We start from the raw sequence: 24,141 nt of genomic DNA, 5'->3' as shown, positions 1-24,141 counted from the left end.
TTTGTGTTTTGCTTTATTAATTTTTTTTTAAAAATTTTTTTGTAATGTTTTTATTGTTGAACTTAAACGATTATCATTTTGCCAGTATCATTTTCAAAAAATTATAAAGATAAAAGAGTGTAACAAAGTTATTAAAAATTTAAAGTTTACTTTTAAAATCTTACTATTTTAGATAAGATGAGATAGTCTGATTTTAGATAAATTTTTAAATAATTATATTTTTACAATTTTAAATTTACAATAACATGATTTTAAGATTTTACTAATTTATAAATAAATTCGATTTTATATAAAAAAATATATTTATATTTATAAATTAAAAATATATAATATTTTTCTAAATAAATTAGTATAACTAATTGTATAAAAATAACTTTTTTATAGCTTAAAAATACTCAATTATATATATATATATATAAATAATAATATATAACTAATATTTTGTTAAATTAAATTTTTACTATTTAAAATAATCATTCGAATTTACAGTTAGTCAATACTTTTAAATAAAATTTTCATTTTTACATACAAAGAAAATTAAGAAGAGTGTTCATTCATTTAGGGCTTTAATGATTGTACCTAAAAAGTTTTTGGGTTAATGGGCCTTTCACTTCTTAGCACAACATCCACTTATTTGAAACTCTATAGGCCCTATAGAAAAGCTTAAATAAGTTTACAAAATTTCCGTTTGAGAGAATAAGCTGAATTCATCTCAGAAAACAAATAAATTACCGACTATTATGATATTAATATAGATATTTTTTTATAAAATTTGTAAGTGTAAAGTATTGCAATTGAGGTTATTAAAATCGAGATTATATAATATGGTAACATAAAATAAATTCCAAAATTTTGAAAGGAAAAGACGTGACTAGTTATTTCAGTAGGAAACGAGACTAGGAATACCATAAAATCAAGACCCTATAATCCTTTACAAATGAAAATTTTCTTACTATTCAAAAAATTAAATTAACTTTTTAATAATTCACATCTTATTTCCTTAAATTAATAGGAAACAAAAAAAAAAAGCTTTCTGATCGATTTTATGTCACTATATAAGGAAATTACTATTTCTTCAAATGATAATCAAAAGTGAAATTTATTAACATGATTTAGACTACAATAAATATATATATATATATATATATATATATATATATATATATATATATATATATATATATATATATATATATATATATATATATATATATATATATATATATATATATATATATATATATATATATAATGAAAATATTAAATTCACAATAAATATATATAATATAAAAAAAGTACACATAATAATTTTGTATTATAATTAATATAAACAATATAATCTTAATTAAATATTATATTAATGTATAGTATGGATCTAAGTTGAAACCTTGTTAATGAATTTGTTTGAAGGATTAAGAAGAAAGTGATCAATTGACGTTCTTATTTTTGTCATCTAACCCAACCGAGATTAACCATTTGAAAGTAAAAAAAAATATTCAACAACAAACAAAAATAATATAAAATATAAGAACAAAGGCTCGTATATATTATATATATATATATATATATATTATATATATATATATATATATATATATATATATATATATATATATATATATATATATATATATATATATATATATATATATATATATATATATATATATATATATATATATATATAGTATATCTATATGTATATATGTGGATGATGAGCTTTCTTGACTTTATAACAAAGTAGTTTGTTGCTTGACATTGGTTCATAAGTTAGCATGCATATGGCAAAGCTTTTCAAATACAGTTGTTTGCTGTGAGACAGAGATCTTTTTTGAAAAAAATTGAGTAGCTTTAGAGTTTTCTTATACTTTTATGGTTTCTTTTTTATTATTACCTTTTCTTTTAGAAATTTTTATGTTATCAAGATTTATTGGATAGGAGGCTAGCTAATATCACAACTCAGTGTCATAATCAGGCCGGCCAACTCAAAATAGAGTCTTGTAAATTCAATTGAATATAAAATCTTACCTTTTAGATTAAGGCTATTTTCAGTTTAGATGTAAATTTTGTTGAAAATAAATAATTACTCTTATGTGCCTATCTTCATATTCCTATATATTCTATGCATGGATTTGATCAATTGAAGGCTAGCTGGTTATACAACTTTCACATTCCATGGGTAAGCTAGCTCATCTAAAATATTATTTATGTATGATTTAAAATAATTAAAAAAATTTCTTTAGTCAATTTCATTTGATCAAAATAGATGTATAAGTAAAAAAATAATGTTAAGTAATTAAAATCTTGTTTTCTCTTGTATATAATTTTTTTTAATGAAAAATTAGTATGAAAGTGATGAATAGTGACCATAAAATAATATGTTGGTATTGCATCAAAATGAATAAAACATCATTATAAAGAGGAAATTTGGGACGGAGAAAGTGTTGATATTACTTAGTTAAAATCAATAAAGTGAAAATAGTTGGAACCCCATTATTTGATAAATACATAAGAACTTATTATTTTTTTTCTTGGGTTAATAAAAAATATGGTACAATTATCCTTAGCTATTAACTTTTTAAACTAATGACCAATGATTTTTGATAAAAAAAAATTATTGGTTGTTCAACAAATGATAATGTTTAAATGTTTGAAATTCTTATTTTGTGCTCGGATGATTATACAATGAAGAGTCTCAAATGAAGACTTAGGCCTAGTTTCTTTGGGGTTATTCAATAACCAAAAAATATCATATCACTTTTATTCTCTTTCATCTCGTCATTAAATTTATTATCTAAAATACTAAAATATTTTTTATTTAAAATTATTATTTTTTATTTTATCATTATATATTAATATCTTTAAAGATTTTTTATCAAATAAATCTTCAAACTCTTCAAAATAGCATCAATCTTATTTTCTAAATAACCATGTTATTTGGATAACCCAATCCGAACTACCTAGACATCAAACATCATGTTATTATACAATGAAGTCCGAAACGAAGACTTAAACATCAAACATTATGAATGTTGCTTTCTTGTTTATTTTTTTTATTTTTATTTTTTTACTTTTTTTTTGCAGGAACTGTTTATAGTTTTTTTTTCTTATAACTTTATAGTTTGAAAAAAAGTAACATGACACACTATCCCTAGCTTGGGACACAACATGAAGATATAAAATCATGAAAGCACAACATCATGAATTCAGTTTGATAGAAATAATTGTGAAAGCCATGTGTTACATATTGGTTTCTAAATTTTTAACTTAATAATTATATATATATTAATAAAAGGAATTGCATATATTTTGTAGTTTCCATCATCATGTTTTTGTAATGGAAATGTCCATCATCATTTTTAATCTCATCAACACTTAAAAACAAAAACTATATCACAACATTATATATAGGGATTTTGTGTTCTCTTTGGTAGACCTTTTAGGTTATTTTCAATATATTTTTTATGGGTTTTATTCATGTTTCATTTTCGATTTATTCCATCACAAGAATAAAAACATGCTTTAATTGCACGTGTATAATGATGTGTGTATTGTCTCTCAATGTGTGCATGTGGATTGTGATATAGACCATATATATTTGAGTAGGCTTTTATTTATTTGTTCTCATTAATTAGCAAAGAATTTTACGGGAAAAAAATCTCACACACTTAAATCAATTGTAAAATGTGATTGTATAGTAGAAAACATGTGGCTTTGATCGACATTCAACCTAGACTATGTTTATTTTCGATTTTTGTATATAGTCCTCAATCCCTACCAAACTATTAAAATCACTTTATTTCTCATGATTTACCTCTACATTTTTTTTAAATAATTCATGTATATTAAAATTGATAAAAATCGTTTAAATATAACAACAAATCATGAATTAAAAAAATAAAAAATAAAAATAATTGTAATCGCATTTGTTAGTCCAATATAAATAACTTATGTAATTGTGAATTTTCTGCTGATCAAACAATATTTTCAAATGATATCATTAATACAAATTTTATTAGGTCTTTTTTAAAAAAAACATGCCGCTAGCACAACCTTCTTAGCGTAACGATTAAATTAGTTTTTCATCTTTGCTTTCATTTAAAGCGCTTCCGGTGGAAATTGAACTCGTAACATTTTGGTATTTTAAGTCGACTCTTTCCATCGGAAACTCTGATGGAGAGTAACGATTCAATTAGTAAAATGTTAAAACTTTGATCTATGTATTAATCAAAACTCTTACTACAAATAATAAGTCAATACAAATTTTATTAGATACATCAAATAAACAACAATTTCATTGTTAATTGATTCTTGTATCAAAATATCAATTAAATTGAAAAAGATGTTTAAAATAAAGAGAAGTGAAAAAGACAATAGTGTGAAATGGAAGCAATAGGATAAATAGGGTATACATATCCATTGAAAAATTATGATTAGCTTGCGAGTGAAGAAAAATGCATAGAAAAAGACAACACATATATCAAGACCCACTCATTAGCATATCAACAACGTTAACAACAAGAAATGAGCTAGATTTAACATTCATAAATTGACACTTTTTTGAAAAGGTCAATTAGAAAGAATTTATTTTTGTTCCACTCAACAATGTCATGGAAGAACCCTTCAACCAATGGTTGAATTGTTTTAGACAATTGATATGTTACATATTTAATTACATGCTTAATTAACTATAGAAAGAAATATCTATTAAGACTTAATTCATTTATTAGTTTTATGGGTGAAAATTGGAAAGATAAATTTTGTTCATTGTGACAATAGATTGTTAGTGATTTTGATTCTATCACATTCATATTATCAACTATATTTTGTTTTCTTTTTTTTGGTTGTGAGTTTTGTTTATTTTTACTTTTGTTGTTCACAAATATTGATGAATTTTTAATGATTGTTAGAGTAGTTTAATGGTATTAATCTTGTCATAACTTAAGCAAAAATATTTTTTTATTGAATTTTCACTTTAAGTGAAATCTTCATTATTTAATGAAATAGTAAAATTGATTTTCTCTTGAAAAAATAAATATGGTTGATGATTTTAACAAATTGTTTTAAACGGTGTCTCACATTCTTCTGCATTGTTTGAAATTACGGGTATTTGAAGTCTTTTTTGGAGCAGGACTGATATTCGGTGAATGATATCCGAGTCTCTCGGTAGATGTTAAGGGGTTTGGATTGATGCAACAAATATGGTGGGTCTAAATCGTTGGTTTACTATCACTATTATCTTTTGGTGGACTATTTTGATAGAAATGAATCATCGATCGTACTTTATGTGATTGTATTCGACCGATGAGTATAATTCATAACGAAATTATCATGACTGTCTGAATTTCGTTTTAAAAAGTTCGTGGAGTCGGTTGAGGAGCTCATTGTCCTTCTAGAAGATCTTTATGCACTTTATTGTTTTTTGTGTGTTTGTGGCCTACCGTGTTTTTCTCCCTTTATTGTATTTCTTGTATTTTTATTTTTATGTTTATTTTGTTATATTTAAACGAATTTTATTTTCTAATGTCACGAAACTTTCCGAAAAATCTATTTTTTGTCATCTTCAATTCTTTTCTATGCATGATTGTTCATTTAGATGCGAACAAAGAGAATGTATCTTAGTCTCACGCAAGCGATTTAATGTTCCTACCCCTTTATTTCAACTTGAGGAAGAATCATGGCATGACGATCACGATACTGTCACATAGACTTAGCCACCATAATCATCCATACCCAATCGACACATGCTATTGCATACTTGGAGGACGTTTTCCTTCTTTCCACCCTAGTCATTCCCACATTGACAATGTTTTAATGACCCGACTTGGTTTGGTCGGTCCATGCCCATGCCCAAGCCCTACGATGCGATAAAAGAAACCTGAGTATGACAATGTTATTGGGTATAAACCTTTATAAATATGAAGTCCATCTACTTAAGTATATGTTTTCCCTAAAATTAATGCTTTTTTTCATTATAAAAGACTAATAGACTAAAATTACCTCCATGCGAGACCAAAGTGTCTAGTGGACAATTTCTAGAATCCTGGGATATCTTGGACGACGGAGAAATTGTGATGTCCTATATTGAGAAATCATAATAAATATAAATTTTGTATAATATTGAGATTAATAATCTATATGTATTTTTATGATATTTTTGAGTTTTGGTTGGAATGACTTAGTGATTTGTTCTGAACAAATTCAGGCGTGAGACATAACTTATAACAATACAATTTGATCCTTTAAAACAAAAAGGAAAGTGATTCATCCCATTGGCCCACTAAACAGCAGGGGAGGTCCACCTCCAATCCGTTTTCCACTCCACCCCCATCAACCTACTGACCAAAGACTAAGCAACCCTACAACCATCTCCATCATCATCACCGTTACCACTTTACCAAGTCATTCTCTTTTTTTAATATTATAAACCTTCCTATATATGTTTCTCCATGCTCCATCAAAACAGTTAGATAAAAAAAAACCCTAATCAAGAGCTGCATCTTCAACATGAGAAAGCCAGCAGATTCAACCGAGAAAGAGAACAAAAACGAGAAGCTTCGAAGAGGACTTTGGTCACCCGAAGAAGACGAGAAGCTGATGAACTACATGTTAAGAAATGGCCATGGATGCTGGAGCGATATAGCCCGCAATGCCGGTCTCCAAAGATGTGGAAAGAGTTGTCGCCTCCGTTGGATTAATTATCTCCGTCCTGATCTCAAGAGAGGCGCTTTCTCCCCTCAAGAAGAAGATCTCATCGTTCATTTGCATTCTATCCTCGGCAACAGGTCATGTTCGATCTCCTTATCATGCGTGTTTGGTGGGTTGGTTTTAATTGTTAATAAGATCTATTTATGTTGTTTTTGAAAATTTAAACAATGAGATTAAGTCAATAATAGAACTAACAAAACTCTACATTTTAATGGATAAACAATCCCGAAATCATTAATCTTCCTGAAAATTTCTGATCTCGTTAATGTTAGTTTCTATTTCTGTTCGTTGGTGAACTTGTTTTGTTTATGTTTTTATTGTTATTCTTTTAATTGTTAATCTCATTATGTTTCGGATCTATTTTGATGATACTTTAGACACTTGTGTTTTTGTATGTTTTTTGGTTTGATTAAACAACTATCTTTTATATTATATTTATTATTATTTAAAAAAATAGAGTATTGACTCGATTCTAACCCTATTTCAAGCTCTTAGAAAAAAACAATTAAACAATAAAAATTAAGAATTTGAATCAAAATAAAGTCACATATTTTGAAAAAATGAGTTATAAAAAACTAAAATTACATGTTTAAATAAAAATAATAAATAATTGAACCGGTGACATCGAGGTCTTTAGTTTGGAGTTAATTAGGAGAACATGATTTAGCCAGTTCGGTTTGTTTCAGTTTGTTCGGTTTTTGTCAGTTTGATTTCATCCCTAGTAGTGTTTGTTTGTTTCTATATTTGATGTGTCATTTTTCTTTTCTCATAAGACACTTCAAGTTTCAGGTGGTCTCAAATTGCAGCGCGTCTACCTGGAAGGACCGACAATGAAATAAAGAACTTTTGGAATTCTGCAATAAAGAAAAGATTGAAAGCCAACAATAACGTGACCAGCTCATCCGAATCACCAAATGTCACTATTTTTAATACCGGCGAAACTAATCATTTTTTATCCGATCCAAACGAGTTTTACATGAGCATGACCGAAGAAGCTACCTTCTTTCCCTTGCAAGAGCAGGAATTGATGACATTGTGTATGGAATCTAATTCAAATTCAAATTCATCATCTTCCACAGCTTCTTTAAGTTGTGGCATCAATCCTTTACCCGTTCTAGGAAACAACTATGCAAATGACATAATCGATCCATCGGCGTGTTTAGGTCAAGTTGGTGATCAGGGTTCTTTTGGGAATTATAACATGGTTAATGTGGAGGGTGGTTTGATGGGGTTAGATGAGAATGTGATTGAAATGGGTCCATTAGATAGTAAGGCAAGTGGGGGTGATCATTGTGGCTTTGACAACATAACCTATTTTGGTAATAATTATGAAGGGAGTGTCAACATGCTAGGGTTTGGGAATCATTATAATTGGCAAGGAGGAGGAGGAGAAAACTTAAAGATGGGGGAATCTAATTGGGATTGGGAAGGTTTGTTGGATAATAATATCTCTTCAATCCCTTGCCTTGATTTCCAAGTATAATTCATATAGGTGTAGGCAATATATATATATACCCAATAAAAAAAAGTACCCTCTTTTCATAGTTAAGTTTGCATCAACCCTTGACACCCATTTCTTAATTTGATCAAATGGGAGGGTAGTTTGGTCATTTTTCAATGAGCTAGGGTTTGTATGGAGATATTCATTTTTAGCAATTAAAAAGATGAACAGTGCGGAAAAGGATCTAGTTTTTGTGTATTTTATGTAGTTAGTGCATGTATGCATGTAAGTAATTGATTTGACAAAATGGATGATGATGAATTTGTTCAATTTAGAGAGAATTATTAATTGTTGTTGTGGTTGAGATATGTATAGGAAAAGGAAAAATATATGTGAAGTGCAGTGGAAGTTGTTACTAATGGAAGAAGTTGTTAATATATGTACATCAATAAAAAAAATAATATTGATCATGCATGTTTGAAACTTCATGTATCCTTCCTTTGTCTTTTATTCTTTTATGATGGATTTTCGGTTAATTGTCTCCTTATGTCATGGAGCACACTTTTGAGAAGAAGGAGCTCCCGGATCTCTTTGAGGAACGTTTTAGTAGGGAGGTTCAACCGGGCCATAAATGTTTTTGAGTTTTGGTTTGTGCATGCTTTGATATTCATGTCATCGAGAAATTATGATTGGAGATCTCACAAATGAGGTTGAGGAGATCCTTCCCATGAGCCGAGATGAGATATATAGGAGGGAACAAGTTCGATGTTCCCAGAGAAATGAAGAGAAAAATTACAGAAAAAAAAATAAACATAAAATTTACAATTCATGATATAGGCATAGGAGTAGAAATAGTTAGTTTATTAATTAAGGCTTGATGTTAAGTTGATTGTCTTTTTATTTCTATTGCATTTGATTATATTGCGACAATTTATGTTATAATTTTATTTATATATATTTTAGTTTTGCAAAGGTAATTTGATATTCACACTATTATGGTTAAATAAAGTAAAAAAAAAAATGAATGTTTTTGTTTCATTTAAGTATACCCATTTATAGAAAAGAAACTGAATTTATTTAAAGTGTAGTAAATGCAAAATTAGTTCCAATAAAATGATCGAGTATTAATTATAAAATATAATTAAGTTACAATGTGCACTTCTTCCATAACTCTAAATCTCTAATTACCCATCTAGTTTAACTTGACACGTTTATGTAATATTCGAGAATGAAAAATTTCGAAGCGGTTAATTAAATGATCGATGTAATTGGGTCGATTAGAGTCTGAGGAATAGAAAGACCATATGGACTCTTTTTTATTCTATATTATAAAGGTTTGAAATAAATAAAACAAGATATCTGATTTTATTTGAAGAAGGTAACCTGCTTCCAACATTTTCATTTCGCGATTTAAATTCAGAGCTCGAATTTATACATTTCTAAGAATTTAAAGAAAAGATCTCTCGAGCTCGAATTGAGACCCCAGTGGGACAGGTTCCCCGTCAATCCCACTTGCTTACTACTTTTGAGCGAAAGAGGAGACGTGACAATTGGGTCGAATAACTTAGTCATAATAAACTTTTATTATACAATAACACTCCTAACTATGGTGGATCTACATTAGGGTTAAGGTGACTTAAATTTATCCTGAAATATTTTTTTATTTTTTTACGTAAAGATGCGACATAATTCCATAATTTTTATTTTTTATTAATTTAATTCACTATTTATTTATTTTTTTAATTCTTAAAAATAGACAAAAACATATTATAATTTACTCATTTCATTCCTAATATTTTCAAAAATATTTGAATATCCCAAATTTTTTCTAACTCACTCCAACTTTAATTTTTAGATTTGTCTATAATCATAACAGTAAAATAGTACAATGTAGATATTTAATGTTATTTTATTTATTTGTATTTTTTATTAAAGTGAACCCATTTTTAATTGATTAGTCATAATTTCACATTAAATTAAATTGGTATTAATAACAATTTAACTGAAAATCTTTAATCTCTTAAACAATATTATTTTCACTTAACCTAACTATTCAAACGTGAATCTTTATTCTTACATTTACATAAAAAAAATTAAGAAGTACTTCAAAGATTTAAAATCTTTTTAATTGTTCCCAATATTATGTTCTTATTGATGATCACTCTCATATCAAGATTCAGAACCGCCTCTGTCTCTCCTGTTTTGAATCCACGAACTTAATAATGATACGGAAATATTTAACTATATTAAATATATAATGATACTTGATTTTAAAAGTGTTCTGATTGTCGGGTCGAGAGATGTAGTTATTTGCAGTGGCGGACCCAGAAATATTTTCTCGGGGGGGCCAAATACCTAATAACGTAGCATTTTTTGGCTATCAAATAAATGCATTTTTTAATTAAAATTTTACTCGATAATTACATAAAAATACTAATAAGCACAATTACTAAATTATTTTTGTCCATGAGTCGGTACAAAAGAAGACAAATATCTTCATTACGTTAACTATATTAATCAATCAATTCAAGAAAATTTCCTTTATTTGATGAACTACTTGACTCATCATGTTCTCGAAAAGGTAATCCTTGCCTCAATAGAAAGCGTGTTACATCAAATATTGTCGGTAAACATGTGTGATAATTTATTTCTATATCACGACCATGTGTACGTAAAACGTTTCTCACGTTATGTCTTTGATCTTAAAATGATTCAAATTGAATTCTAGCTTCATTATGACAACTATTTGAAGTTCTCATATGACGATTGAATCTTTCTAATGCTCTTTTCCAATTTTTGTACTCATCTCCTATAAATGTATCATCTACGTTTTCTCTATTTAAAGGTTTGAAAAGATAACACCAAAAACAAAATGATGCATCTTTTGATATGCTATATTCTAACCATGTATATTTGATCAGTAACATTAGACTCATTAGTAGGCTCATTAATTGATTGAGAAGACTCATGCTGGTCATATGATGTAAAAGTACAAATTCGTTTATAGAACATTTTCATTATTCTATATCCTACATAAAATAAATGATTAAAAATAAATATGTGTCACAACCCCTAAATAAAATCTAACAAATACATTTATTTGTTGAAATAATTTAAAATTAATTTAAAATTAAGAAATATAAAATAATATTTTACCCTTATATTTATATAAATGGTTATTTTACCCTTATATTTATAAGTAATTTGTATTATTAATTATATTAAAATTAATAATATATATATATATATATATAAATAAATTATAATATAAATGTAGTTTTAAAATAAATAATAATATTATATGATTTTCATTATTTTATATATAATTCTTTATATTTTAACTTATATAAATAAATGTTATTTATATATTAACTAAAATTTATGTATTATTATAAATATTGTATTTTAAAAAAAAAATTGTATAAAATAAAATATTAATAATTACTTTAGTTTTTATAAAAGGAAGGGCTAGTTTATTATAAATAGTGTTTGTATAAAAAAAGGTTAGAGGTAGGGTTTGATCACCTGACCTCTACTATACATTTCAGCTCCAAAACCACTGAGGCAAAGCCTTATTTGATAAACATATATATATAATATCTAAAAAGTTTTACCCTGGTTGGGGGAGGCCCGGGCCCCCTAAGGCCCCCCTTGTAGGTCCGCCACTGGTTATTTGTATATATATGTGGGTAAATTAAAAATATTATCACATTTTAACCGTAATCTTTTTTCTCGGTTTTTATATCATTATTCGTACAGGACTAAATGCTAGTTATATAAAATAAAAGTTTCCATATTTTTATTTAAAAAATTGTATTAAACCATTTGTGATGACAAGAATGTACTAAGTACGTTACAGCTATAGATTTAACAATCCAAACTAGGCTGGATTTATTTGATAGTTTTGGGCTGAAAAAAACAAAACAAATAAACAAAGGCTGATGAGCTTTAAGGCTAAGGAGAAGAAATGGGCTTAGAATATTATAAGTGCCCTACATTTAAATTAGACTCTTGCTATTCTTGTTTTTTTCTTAATACAAAATAATCATAAATAAACACCAACATCAAAAGTTTGGAAATTACAAATTATGAAGTATTTTAATTTAGGAGGATAAGATGAACATAAATATGAATATTGACATGAACTCAATCATTTTTTGTATTGCAATTTATTCGAGTTTAGAAGTTTATCTCAGAATTTAGTTCAACCTTTTAATGTGAGTAGCTTCCTTCTTAATTCAAAAGATGTTATTGAGAACTTTGTAACACTTTCAAATTTTCATACAATTAACTCATTTTCTCTTTTTACTTTCTATTTTTATACAAGGGAAGAAACTAAATTAATGAAACAAAGATGCTCAAAATTTGGAAGTATCAATACAAAATTCCACATAAAATAATTATTTTTTTGAAAATGGTCAAAGTATATTAAAAGTGATATTAAAAATGATACAAATTATTTAGTACAACGACAAAACATGTAATAAGAAAAAAAATGAATAGAATATAACCACGTTACCCAATAGGTTATTGAGTTAGTAGATTATCGAGAAGAACAATTAACTCTCTGATCGACTCCATAGTCTTTCGGAAAAGAATATAAGTAAACGTCATGATAATAGCATTATTATTGATACGCATCGAAAGACTAACTACGATCATTGAAATTTTAATGATTTCTCTCTAACTAAATAGTTGAGAATAATTGGAATGGTAACTCAAATTTGTTGCCGGTGTAATTAATAATTTTATAACCTAATTTTAATAATTGGATTTATTGTCACGTGAGTCTTGACCACAAACATTTTGTCTGTAAAAACTAACTTTTGTTGAAATTTTTGAAATTTACTTGGCTCCACCTTAAAAATATGAGGTAGAGAATGAAGAATGACATTACTCAATTATTTTTTTGGTATATAAGGCAACTCATTATTTAAAAATATTGTCAGCTTATTTAACTTTATCTTTTTATATATTTAAAAAGAAATTATAAATGTATATGAGACAACTATAAATGTTAAATAAGAGATACATTAACAACAACAAGAAAAAGGGTTGAAAAATCACAGTAAAAATGAAAAAAAAAAAAACTATAAATATAAATCAAATCAAAACATTTTGTAAAAAATAAACAATACATCCAACAAAACTAGCATTCACATAACACCTCAATAGGATTATAATTTAAGAGAAATGCAAAATGTTTTTTTTTAAATAAATTATTTATGAAAAAAATATGTACATTTTCACAATGTTTTATTTTGTATTTCAATTATAAATATATCAGTAAATAGTGTTAAGCTTATTAATATTTATAATTAAGATGCATGATCATTTTCAAAAATAAACAAGGAAATAATTTTATTTATTTATTTACCTTTAGATCGGAAATGAGTGTGAAGTGATGATCATGTCTTGGTATAAAAGCAAAAGGGGGTATATTATTATTAAATGTGATTATTTAGAATCGAGTAGTAATTATTATGATCATGTACACTATATATAGTCTTCTCTTCAAGCTAAAGGAACTTTTATTTTTTAAATAAAAAAATAAAAATAAAGGTAAGATTGTGAAATATAAAGAAAAATAAAATAAAAAACTTGTTTATTTTAATGATAAAATGCAAAGACATAAGGTTATAAGTTATTTTTTAATTGTCCTTCTGATTCGAAAGATTATTTTAATTGTTTTGAAGATTTTTAAAATCATTCAATTTTAACTTTTTTTTCATCAAGAATTGAGTGGTTTCAAAGGTTTCCAAGAGTTTAAAAATTATAAATCATCATCATCAAAATATTTTAAATACATATTTATAAAATCTCTAAAATTATTATACTACCTTAAAATAAATATTTCTTATGTAATCGTTTTAAATTTAAAATAAATATTATATATATAATTATTTATTTATTTTTCAATTTAAAAACTTAGCGAAATTCTCATAGTTATGATTCTAATCTCAATTTAATAAACTTTTTTTTAATGAAAATCATACCACTTGTTATCTATTCATTTTTAAATTCAAAATAAATATTATATATATAATAAAAAATAATAATTTAATATACAAGATAATGAATATAGACAAACAAATTTTTATAGATCATGGATAAATTAAAAAAATTATATCAATCTTACAAATATATATAGTATTCCTTAATATAGGGTTATTTAATTAAAATAAATAAATAAATGATAATGGGCTAATAAAAAGGCTATATATATAAATAAAGATAATCACGAGAAAAAAGCGTGCTTACTTTGCTATGATTCTCCCAGTCACATTTACAGCTCACGGGAATTAAATGTCATTTATTTTACTCATTCTATCACATTAATTTCTTTTGTAAAAAAAAAATGTAGTAATTTGTATAAAAAAAAAAAGTCAGAGAATTAAATAATATTATAAAATTTTAAATAAAAATTGCATTATAATAATTTAATAAACTAAAACCTCAAATAAATCTTTTTCTTCAAACAAGATTTTGTTTAAAAAGAATTATAAAACCCCTCCAAATAGCCAACATAAAACAAACCCTTATAGGTGGTTATACCCTTTATTTCTTGTAAAAAAATATATTTATAATTATATATTAATATTTTATAAGTTTATTTACCAAAAAAAAAATAAAAAAATCATCACCTCAAAATCACCCCCTCATCGAGGTTTATTTAAATAATCTCCTACCAAACTAAGTGATATTTTTTTTCTAAGTTTGTAAAAGAATTTTAAATATAAGAAGTCATTTTGATCATTTATCTTTATCCTACAAAAAATCTCAAATAATAACTTTTTCTAATCAAACAAAGTTTTTCAGACAAGTCCTTGACTAGGTTTGGTTTTTTTGTTTGTGGTCGGCAATATATATATATATATAATTTAATCTGTGTGAGCTGTAATATAATAATGTTTCGCTATATCACAAATCACAATCATTTTCATAACAATAGTACATCTGTAATACATTATCAACTTGAGATTTTATTTAAACATTTTTATTTTTTATTTATATATATATATATATATATATATATTACTACATTTATCCGAATAATTGATCATCCATTGGTATCATTTCATCTAAGAATATCACTCCATCCCCAATAATAGGAATAATCTCATCAAGACTCCAAAAGCTTTAGTAAAACATCTCACCCATAGCCTCTCTCTTTTTTTTTTCTTTTTTTATTGGACAAAACAAATAATATATTAATATATTCAGAATTTTCAAATTTTATTAAGCAATAAATGTGAATCTTAAATTTAACTATTTTGCTTTATATTTAGTGGTTTATGACGAATTTCTTAAACCAAAATCATATGTGATTTTTACCTTAATTACTCTAAATAATCAAATAATACTTTGTTTGAAATAGATTTGTTTTTCCATAAAATGATTTTTTTTCTCTTTTAGGCATAATGGTCCCAAGAAGCTTACTTTAGCACCCCATATCAATCACAAATAAGTGGATGAAAATTTTATAACAAAACCCTAATAATAAGTCACATGTAGTTCATCCTTCTTTTGGGTCCAATACAACAATTAAAATATCACATTGAATCCAATTATTTTAGACTTTCTATATAACTATTTTAGAAACATACAGAAAATGAAATTGTTACATTAAAGTTGTTTAATAATAACCGAAATTGATATTTCTATATATTAGGTTAATCAGTTGAAGAGACCGTTATGAACATGGGTGAATTATTGAATGAAAAAGTGGAAATTAATGTTCAGAGTGCATATGACACCTCAATTATATTTGTAGATAACTTGTCCTTTAGTTCCAATTATTTAGGCCATTTTGACAGTATCCTTCATGTAAAGTCTTATCAAAAAGCAACGTTTCTTTCTTCCATTGTTAAAAAAAGTCTCTTTCCATTAAGAATTAGTTTGATTTAGTTTATAAGTCGAGAGTTTGCGTAATAATCTGTTATAGTATTTTTACGTAAAAAGTAAAATTAAAAAAATTACAATCACACGTTTTACATTTAAACTCAATTTTCTTGTTACATCACTCATGAGCGTATAAGTTAAATAAAAGCCGAACAAAACTTAACCTAATTCTCACTTCTTATATTATACCATACCCTCCTCATCTCTCTATCTCACAAACACACTCACATGGCTAATAATAGCCAATACAGAATGGACGCAGAAGAGGAAGCTTTAATGAAAGCATACCCTTACGCCCTTTACTTCGTCCAAAGCCCTAACTCCACCACCGGAATGGAAACCGGCGCCGGCGCCGGCGGACTTCCTCTGTCACGTTGCACTTCCTCCCACGCATCCAACAACTCATTCCTCCACGAGAAGAAGATTGTCATCGCCGGCGGCGGCGGCGATGATATTCATGATCTTGAAAAAGATGGGAAAAAATATGATGATCATGATGATGAGGAGAATCATGAAGAGATGATGGATTTGTGGGAGAGATATTTGTCGTTTAGGAAATCATCTTCATTGGGTTGGATTTGTTTGCAGCTTTTTTGGAGATTTGTTCTTAGTTTGGGACTTGCTTTGATTGTGTTCTTCATTGCTACTAAGCCTCCACCACCCATCATTTCCATTCAGGTAATACAAGAATTTTATGTATATTTTTTAAAATGAGTCAATTAAAATATCTCAAATTTAATATAATTGGATCTGATTTAGATTGAGATCCCTATTTAATTTAGTGTAATGCATGCTTTAAACTCGTGCAATTGTAATGATGCATGGTACTATATATGCTCTTGTTTGGAATCTAAGTGATTTTTTTTTTAGATTTGTTAGGATTTTTTTTTTTTGTGATAATCAAATTTGAGATATTTGATATTTTAGACAAGATTTGACACTTAAAAAATGTTGTGTTGTTTTGGGTTTTAACTTGTTTTGGATAAAATATTTGTTTGACTTAATTATTTTTTAAATTGAATGATCGTTTTATCCTTTAAATAGATAAGATATAAATGTGAGAGAAACAATATTAAATAAAAGATATTTTGATATTTGAATGGTTAAAAGAGAGATAGAATAGATGAAGAGAAAAAAACAAAAATATTAAATTTTAGAAAAATTCTAAAAACAATTCAATATCAAACCAACTTTAGTTATCAAATTGGGTTCAAATCTATTTGACTTTATATTTTTTTTTTTCTTTTTAAAGATGAAATAATATTCTTAATCCATATTTGTACTAATGTTTCATAGTTATGGAGCAAAATAATACATCAAACATAATTTGATTGAAAATGTCTCTATCTGAAGTTGGATATGAGTTTGGTTAAAAAAATATTATTTAAAAATATTTATTAGGATATTGATTTAGATTAAATAATATTATAAAATATATTTTAATTAATATATATTAAAAATTTTAATAATATTTTTATTCGTTTAAACCTCAAATTCACTCCACTACATGATACCATCGAGATAAAAAGTTACCATAAAAAATATTCTTATTACTATTATTATGCCAAATAATATAAAATCAAAATAATATAAAAATATTGTAGCTGGGCTCATATTTTTTTTTCTTGAATTCTCCTTTAATTTAAAAAAAAAATGAGCCCAAGGTACAATGACAAGAGCTATATTATGTTTTTATATTATTTTAATTTTATTTATCACTATATTAATAAGAATTTCTGTATCTATGGCCCATGGGATATAGAGGGCCCATGTTGAATTTATTTAAAATTTGAATTCAAAATGAATATATAATTTATTTATTGTATAAATAAATATGTTGCAGGTGACAAGAATTGGTGAATTCAGGCTAGGGGAAGGGGTGGATGGTTCAGGAGTAAGCACAAAGATTCTAAATTTGAATTGTTCAATCAAATTGATGATAGACAATAAATCCAAGCTCTTTGGCCTTCACATTTATCACCCTTCCATGGAGATGTCCTTTGACAATCTACCCATTGCTCTTAACTATGTATGTTATATTATATTTACATTTTCCCGACTTTATTATCTAGCGATATAACCTTAAAACTATTTACATTTTTTGTATTGGATTGGTGATTTTAGGGGGAAAACTTATATGCAACGGCTAGGGGGGAAACATGGTTTGAATTAAATTTGGGGACGGAGAATAAGGCTATGTATGGTGCAGGCAGAGCGATGGAGGACATGCTTGAAACGAAAAAGGAACTGCCTCTAGTTATAAACTTCCGGGTGAATTCGTTCTTTAAGGTTGTTTGGGACCTAATAAAGCCGAGGTTTCATCACCAAGCTCGATGTCTTTTAGTTTTAAGCCCGTCTTATGATAAGAAACGTCGCACCCAAGTGTTTACTAGCACTTGCCTCATTAACAGCTCCTAAATTTATTATTGTCATTAATCTTTAATATTATTGTATTTATAAAAACAATTGTATAATCATTTCATTATGAAAATATTTCAAATATATTTGTTTTTAAGGATTTTAAACTATTGATAAATCAATATCAAATTCATTTTGATGTGTTTTTATGTTTATATTAGATTAATACTCAAACTCTTTAAATGAATAGAGATAATGTTGATTATATTAGAGAGAAATGATGATTGAGATGATTTTGGGGTTGCACAATTGGCTATTTTTTTTAGCTTATTGACATGTTAAGTTTGAAATTGATTACATCTAATATTCTTTAACTTTATTTTCTTAATTGCTTAATCTACTTATTTTATGTTAAGTCAGACACAAATTTAAAATACGTGAGGTTTATTCATCGAAATCAAGATATAAAATGCACAAAGGATATGATGACACAAATTCAAAATATATGAGATCTCGTAACACTAAGAGCTAATTATGGCAGACTAAAAAAAATTATCAAATTACAACATATAACTGCAACAATTATTTTTTTAATGCAAGTTTTCAATAACTGCAATCCACATTGTAATAAAATTTTGAAACATTGTAAATCTTTCAACTATATTTTCAACCAAAACGTATTTTTATGAAAAATAAAATTTAGAAATATTTTAATGCAAAATATATCACTAGTAATAAAAAATTTTGATATTTTTTTTAAATTAATATTAATATATTTTTGCAACTAAATTAGTAATTAAGTTGACACAGAATAATGCTCATGATAATATATCACTAATATATATTCAAGTTAATGTTTGAAAAATATTTTACAATAAAATATATTTTTATTAACTATTGTAACAAATATTATATAAATAAAGTTATGATTATTGCAAATTAAAATTTTAAGTAACTAGAATAATATTGATAAGTAAATTTATAATAAATATTATATTAACACAAATAAATAATTATATATTTATAACAGGTACTCTGTAATTCTATTATAATATATAACTGAAAATTATATTACAATTTTATATAATAGTTTTGTAAATATTTTTGAAATATTCGTAATATAATAACATTAAGTTATGCATTAATTATTATATATAATCTTTTCGTAACTAGTTATCCAATGGTATGAAATGTTATTATTGTATATATATTTATTAGTTTAGAAAATTTCGTTTGACATATTTGTAATATATCAGCACTATGTTTCACAATAAAAATAATATATAATGTTTTCGTAAAAATTATGTAATATATCATATTTAATAATTTTGAAAACATTTATTAGTAATTTATTAACAGTAAATTTCGCATTAAAAATTATAAATAATCTTTTATCATTAAAATTTGCATTAATTTATATAAATTTTCACATAAAACATAATTTCTAAAATATTAATAAATATTCAAAGCAAAAGTAGTTGCGAATCTTATTAAATTAATTCTCTTCGGTTCCCGTTTCACCATCAATTCGGTCAACCATAAACGTCTTTTCCACCTCCACATGCCATCATTAAACTCTCTTTATTTCATCATTTCATCAGTCATCTTCCAATTTCTTCAATATATTTTCATCCCTTCATCAATTTTTTCTTCAACCCATTTCTCTCTATATATAAACCATTATTTTTTCTTTATTTCATCATGGTTTTAATAAGATCTTCTCGCAAATAACTTTTTTCAAGCACGCCAAACTCATTCACTATTTGCTACAACATAAGCTTCGAAAATGAGAAGGAAACAATACTGGTGCCAACCGAAAATAATGAATCTCCAACCGAGTTGGACGCTACTAACTTGCTGCTGGTGAAGTTCTCGAAATAATCTTTATACTTGAGTTTGAAATTGAAAAACTCACCACCGGATCGACCGAGATTGAGACATTGTAAAGGGAGATGAGTTTAATGTTGGCTAATATGGACAGTCTTACCAAAACAACGATCAAAGTCTTTGAAGAGATGAATAATAAGGTAATGTAAAAATATATTATTTATATATTGATATGTTTTACCCCTTTTGATTTTAATTTGTTTATTATAATGTTAGGTTAAAGAAATATTACAGGTACAAAATGACTTGATCAACATTGTGGTGGAAGGCAGAAAGAGGAAGAAAATCCATAAAGCGGACGAATCTAATTCAATGAAGAAGAGTAAGTTGCGAGATTGATCTTCTATTTTAATGTTTATTGAATATTATAATATTTTTTTTGTAACTCTAAATATTATTTTGGTTGTTTTGGTTATTTTGTGTGTATAAACAATGATATTTGGAAATTTTAATATTTTGGTTTTAAATGGAATGTTATTTCAGTAAACTATATATGTTATATATGTTATGGTAATTTGACTAAATATAACGCAAAATCATAACATATATAGTTTACTAAAACAATATTTTATTTAAAACCAAAACATTAGAATTTCCAAATACCATTGTTTAAACACACAAAAATAACCAAAAAATCAAAACAATATTCAAAGTTACACAAAACTATCATAATATTCAATAAACATTAAAATAAAAGATCAATCTCCCAACTTCCTCTTCTTCATTGCATCAAATCCGTTCGCTTCATGGATATTCTTTCTCTTTCTGTCTTCCACCACAATGTTGATCAAGTCACTTTGTACCTATAATATTTTTTTAACCTAGTATTATAATAAACAAATTGAAACCAAATGGGATAAAACATATCAATATATAAATAATATATTTTTACATTACCTTATTATTCATCTCCTCGAAGACTTCTATCGTTATTTTGGTAAGACTGTCCATATTAGCCAACATTAAACTCATCTCCCTTTACAATGTCTCAATCTCGGTCGATCCGGTGGTGAGTCTTTCAATTTCATACTCAAGTATAAGAATTATTTCTAAAGCTTCACCAAGAAGCAAGTTAGTAGCATCCAACTCGGTTGAAGATTCAGTGTTTTTGTCTGACACCGATATCATTTACTTCTCATCTTCGGAGCTTATATCTTATCAAGGACTGGATGAGCTTGGCGTGCTTGAAAAAAATTTATTTGCGAGAAGATCTTGTTAAAACAATGATGAAATGAAGAAAGAAAGGGTTTATAGAGAGAAAAATGAATTGAAGAAAAAAATGATTAAGAGATGAAAATATATTAAAGAAACGGGAAGATGAGAATGAAATGAAGAGAGTTTAATGATGATGTGTGGGAGTGAAAAAGACGTTTATGGTTGACAAATTATGGTGAAATGAGAACCGATGAGACTTAATTTAATAAGACTCGCAATTACTTTCATTGAATATTTATTAATATTTTAAAAATTATGTTTTATGTGAAAATACATATAAATTAATACACATTTTAATGCTAAGAGATTATTTATAATTTTAAATGCAAAACCTAGCTACGGCTAATAGATTGCTAATAATTGTTTTCAAATTTATTAAATATGATATATTGCATAATTTTTTGTGAAAAAATTATATAATTTCTATTCCTACTGGTATATTACAAATATGTCAAACGAAAATTTTAAAACTAATATATTTAATAAATATATATGTAATGTTGTTTACAATAATAACATTTCATATCATTTCATTGTAAAATTGTTTGTGAAAAAATTATATATAATAATTAATGCATAACTTAATGCTATTATATTACGAATATTTAAAAAATAATTATATAAAATTGTAATATAGTTTCTAGTAATATATTATAATAGAATTGCAATACTTAGTTGCGAATACATTGTTTGTCTGTGTTAATGCAATTTTTATTACAAATTTATTTATCAATATTATACCAGTTATTTTAAATTTTAATTTGTAATAATTATATCCTTATTTTTATAATATTTGTTACAATAGTAAATGAAAATATATTTTATTGTAAAACATTTTGCATATATTGAAGTGAAAATATGATAGTGATATTATTATCATTATTCTGAGACTAATTAATTACTAGTTTAGTTATAAAAATATATTAATATAAATTTAAAAAAAATATTAGATTTTTCATTACTATTGATATATTTTGCATTAAAAAATTTTCATATTATATTTTTCGTAAAAATATAATTAAAAGATTTATAATGTTTGAAAATTTTATTCTAACGTGAATTGTAATTCTTCAAAACTTACTTAAAAAAAAGACAAACTCTTCAAAACTTACTTAAAAAAAAGAATGGTTGTAAATGTTGAGTTGAAGTGCAATGATGCAAAGGCCTGTTTGACTTGACCAATCGAAAATAATCAAATGAAGCCTTAATTGATCTGTTTGATTTCAAAATAAAATTTACTATTTGATCTGCCCCACTATTCCCAATTTGACCATACTAAATTCAAATATATTTGTTCAATGCGTAATTCACATCATTCTAATATAAATATTGAGTAATTTAATTTAATATTTTTTTTTATGTGAAATGATTAGGTGAGGGAATTTTGTGAGAGAATTTTGTGAAGAAATGACGTGGCATAATCTTATTTGCTGAAAAAATCAAATAATTTCTCTCTTTTCTCTTTTTCCTCTCATTTTTACATTTTACAACCAATGAAGGTGATGTCACGTCATTCCCTCACCAAATTCCCTCACTAAATTCCCTCACTCTATCACTCCTCATTTTTTATATGGTTATTTAATAATGTTTATTTAATTATTATTATTATTTTTTTTTGTTAGTTAATGTCTTTTTCTAATTTTTAAAAATAACTTATTTAAAAAAGAATTATTATTAAATTTAAAAATTTTAATAATACTCTTTTGTTATAGTTAATTTTCTTTATTTATAATAATTATAAAATTAGTAGTTAATAAATCTGTTTTTTTATCCCACCAAATGGCTCCTTAAAATAGTGAACATCACGGAAGTACTATGAATATAAGCGAATGATAATAATTGTGAGGTGTAATGGCTAGATATCTTTAATTATAAATAAATAAATCTATTTTATATTTGTCCAATACAAACAAATATAAATTTATTTTTTGTTAAGAGTAATACGAAATATTTTTAATTCACTGAACGAATATAAAATTTGATTGCGAAAAAAAATATATATATATATACATATATTATATTAGTAACTGTCAAATATATATATATATATATATATATATATATATATATATATATATATATATATATATATTTTTTTTTATTTTTTTTGTTAGAATAATTCGAATTTAGTACGATCCAAATTTAATTTAATTCGGTTTTAATCCAAATCGAAATAACTAATTCAAAATAGGAGTTCGATTTGCATTACGAATTAATTCGTTAAATGCTCACAAATCTAGTTATGCGTTGTTTTAAGGTGGGACAAAACACTTAGGTTTTCTATGATTTTCCTAGGTGAACAAACTAATTACTAATTTTATTTTGTAACACACCTAGTTAATTATACTATATTCTTATTTTTATTCACATTAATAATTTTATAGTCTAATTTCAACAGAAATATGATTACATACAAGAGCTTCATAATTGTACACAAATGTTTTCTTCCTCTACTTTTAGGTTATTATGAATCGTCTAGCCACGAACCCCAGTTGTATTACCATCCTGAGGCCAGTGAGGCACCGTGTAGGGTCACACCCTCCCAATACAGGGCACCCTACAAAAAAAAAGTTAAGAACTTAATCTACCAATGTTTGTGTTTGAATTTGAAACATAATAGACATCATTAT

The 24,141-nt window shown here is 25.7% G+C and overlaps 2 protein-coding genes across 2 annotated transcripts; both read left to right on the top strand.

Annotated features, from left to right (window-relative positions):
* The first annotated feature begins 6,487 nt into the window (after positions 1-6,487).
* Positions 6,488-8,679, top strand: LOC124942577 (transcription factor MYB46-like). The gene is made up of 2 exons (XM_047483108.1): positions 6,488-6,785; positions 7,498-8,679. The coding sequence occupies exons 1-2, from the start codon at positions 6,508-6,510 to the stop codon at positions 8,189-8,191; spliced, it is 972 nt and encodes a 323-aa protein (XP_047339064.1). The 5' UTR covers positions 6,488-6,507; the 3' UTR covers positions 8,192-8,679.
* A 7,538-nt stretch (positions 8,680-16,217) lies between these two features.
* On the top strand, positions 16,218-18,609 carry LOC124942669. Its single transcript, XM_047483214.1, has 3 exons — positions 16,218-16,729; positions 17,895-18,080; positions 18,176-18,609. The coding sequence occupies exons 1-3, from the start codon at positions 16,280-16,282 to the stop codon at positions 18,467-18,469; spliced, it is 930 nt and encodes a 309-aa protein (XP_047339170.1). The 5' UTR covers positions 16,218-16,279; the 3' UTR covers positions 18,470-18,609.
* The last annotated feature ends 5,532 nt before the right edge of the window (positions 18,610-24,141 follow it).

The sequence above is a fragment of the Impatiens glandulifera genome, chromosome 6 (assembly GCF_907164915.1).
Source record: "Impatiens glandulifera chromosome 6, dImpGla2.1, whole genome shotgun sequence".
In the NCBI taxonomy this organism is placed as follows: domain Eukaryota; kingdom Viridiplantae; phylum Streptophyta; class Magnoliopsida; order Ericales; family Balsaminaceae; genus Impatiens; species Impatiens glandulifera.
The sequence above is the reverse complement of the archived record's forward strand: the minus strand, read 5'-3'. Positions and strand labels throughout refer to the sequence as shown.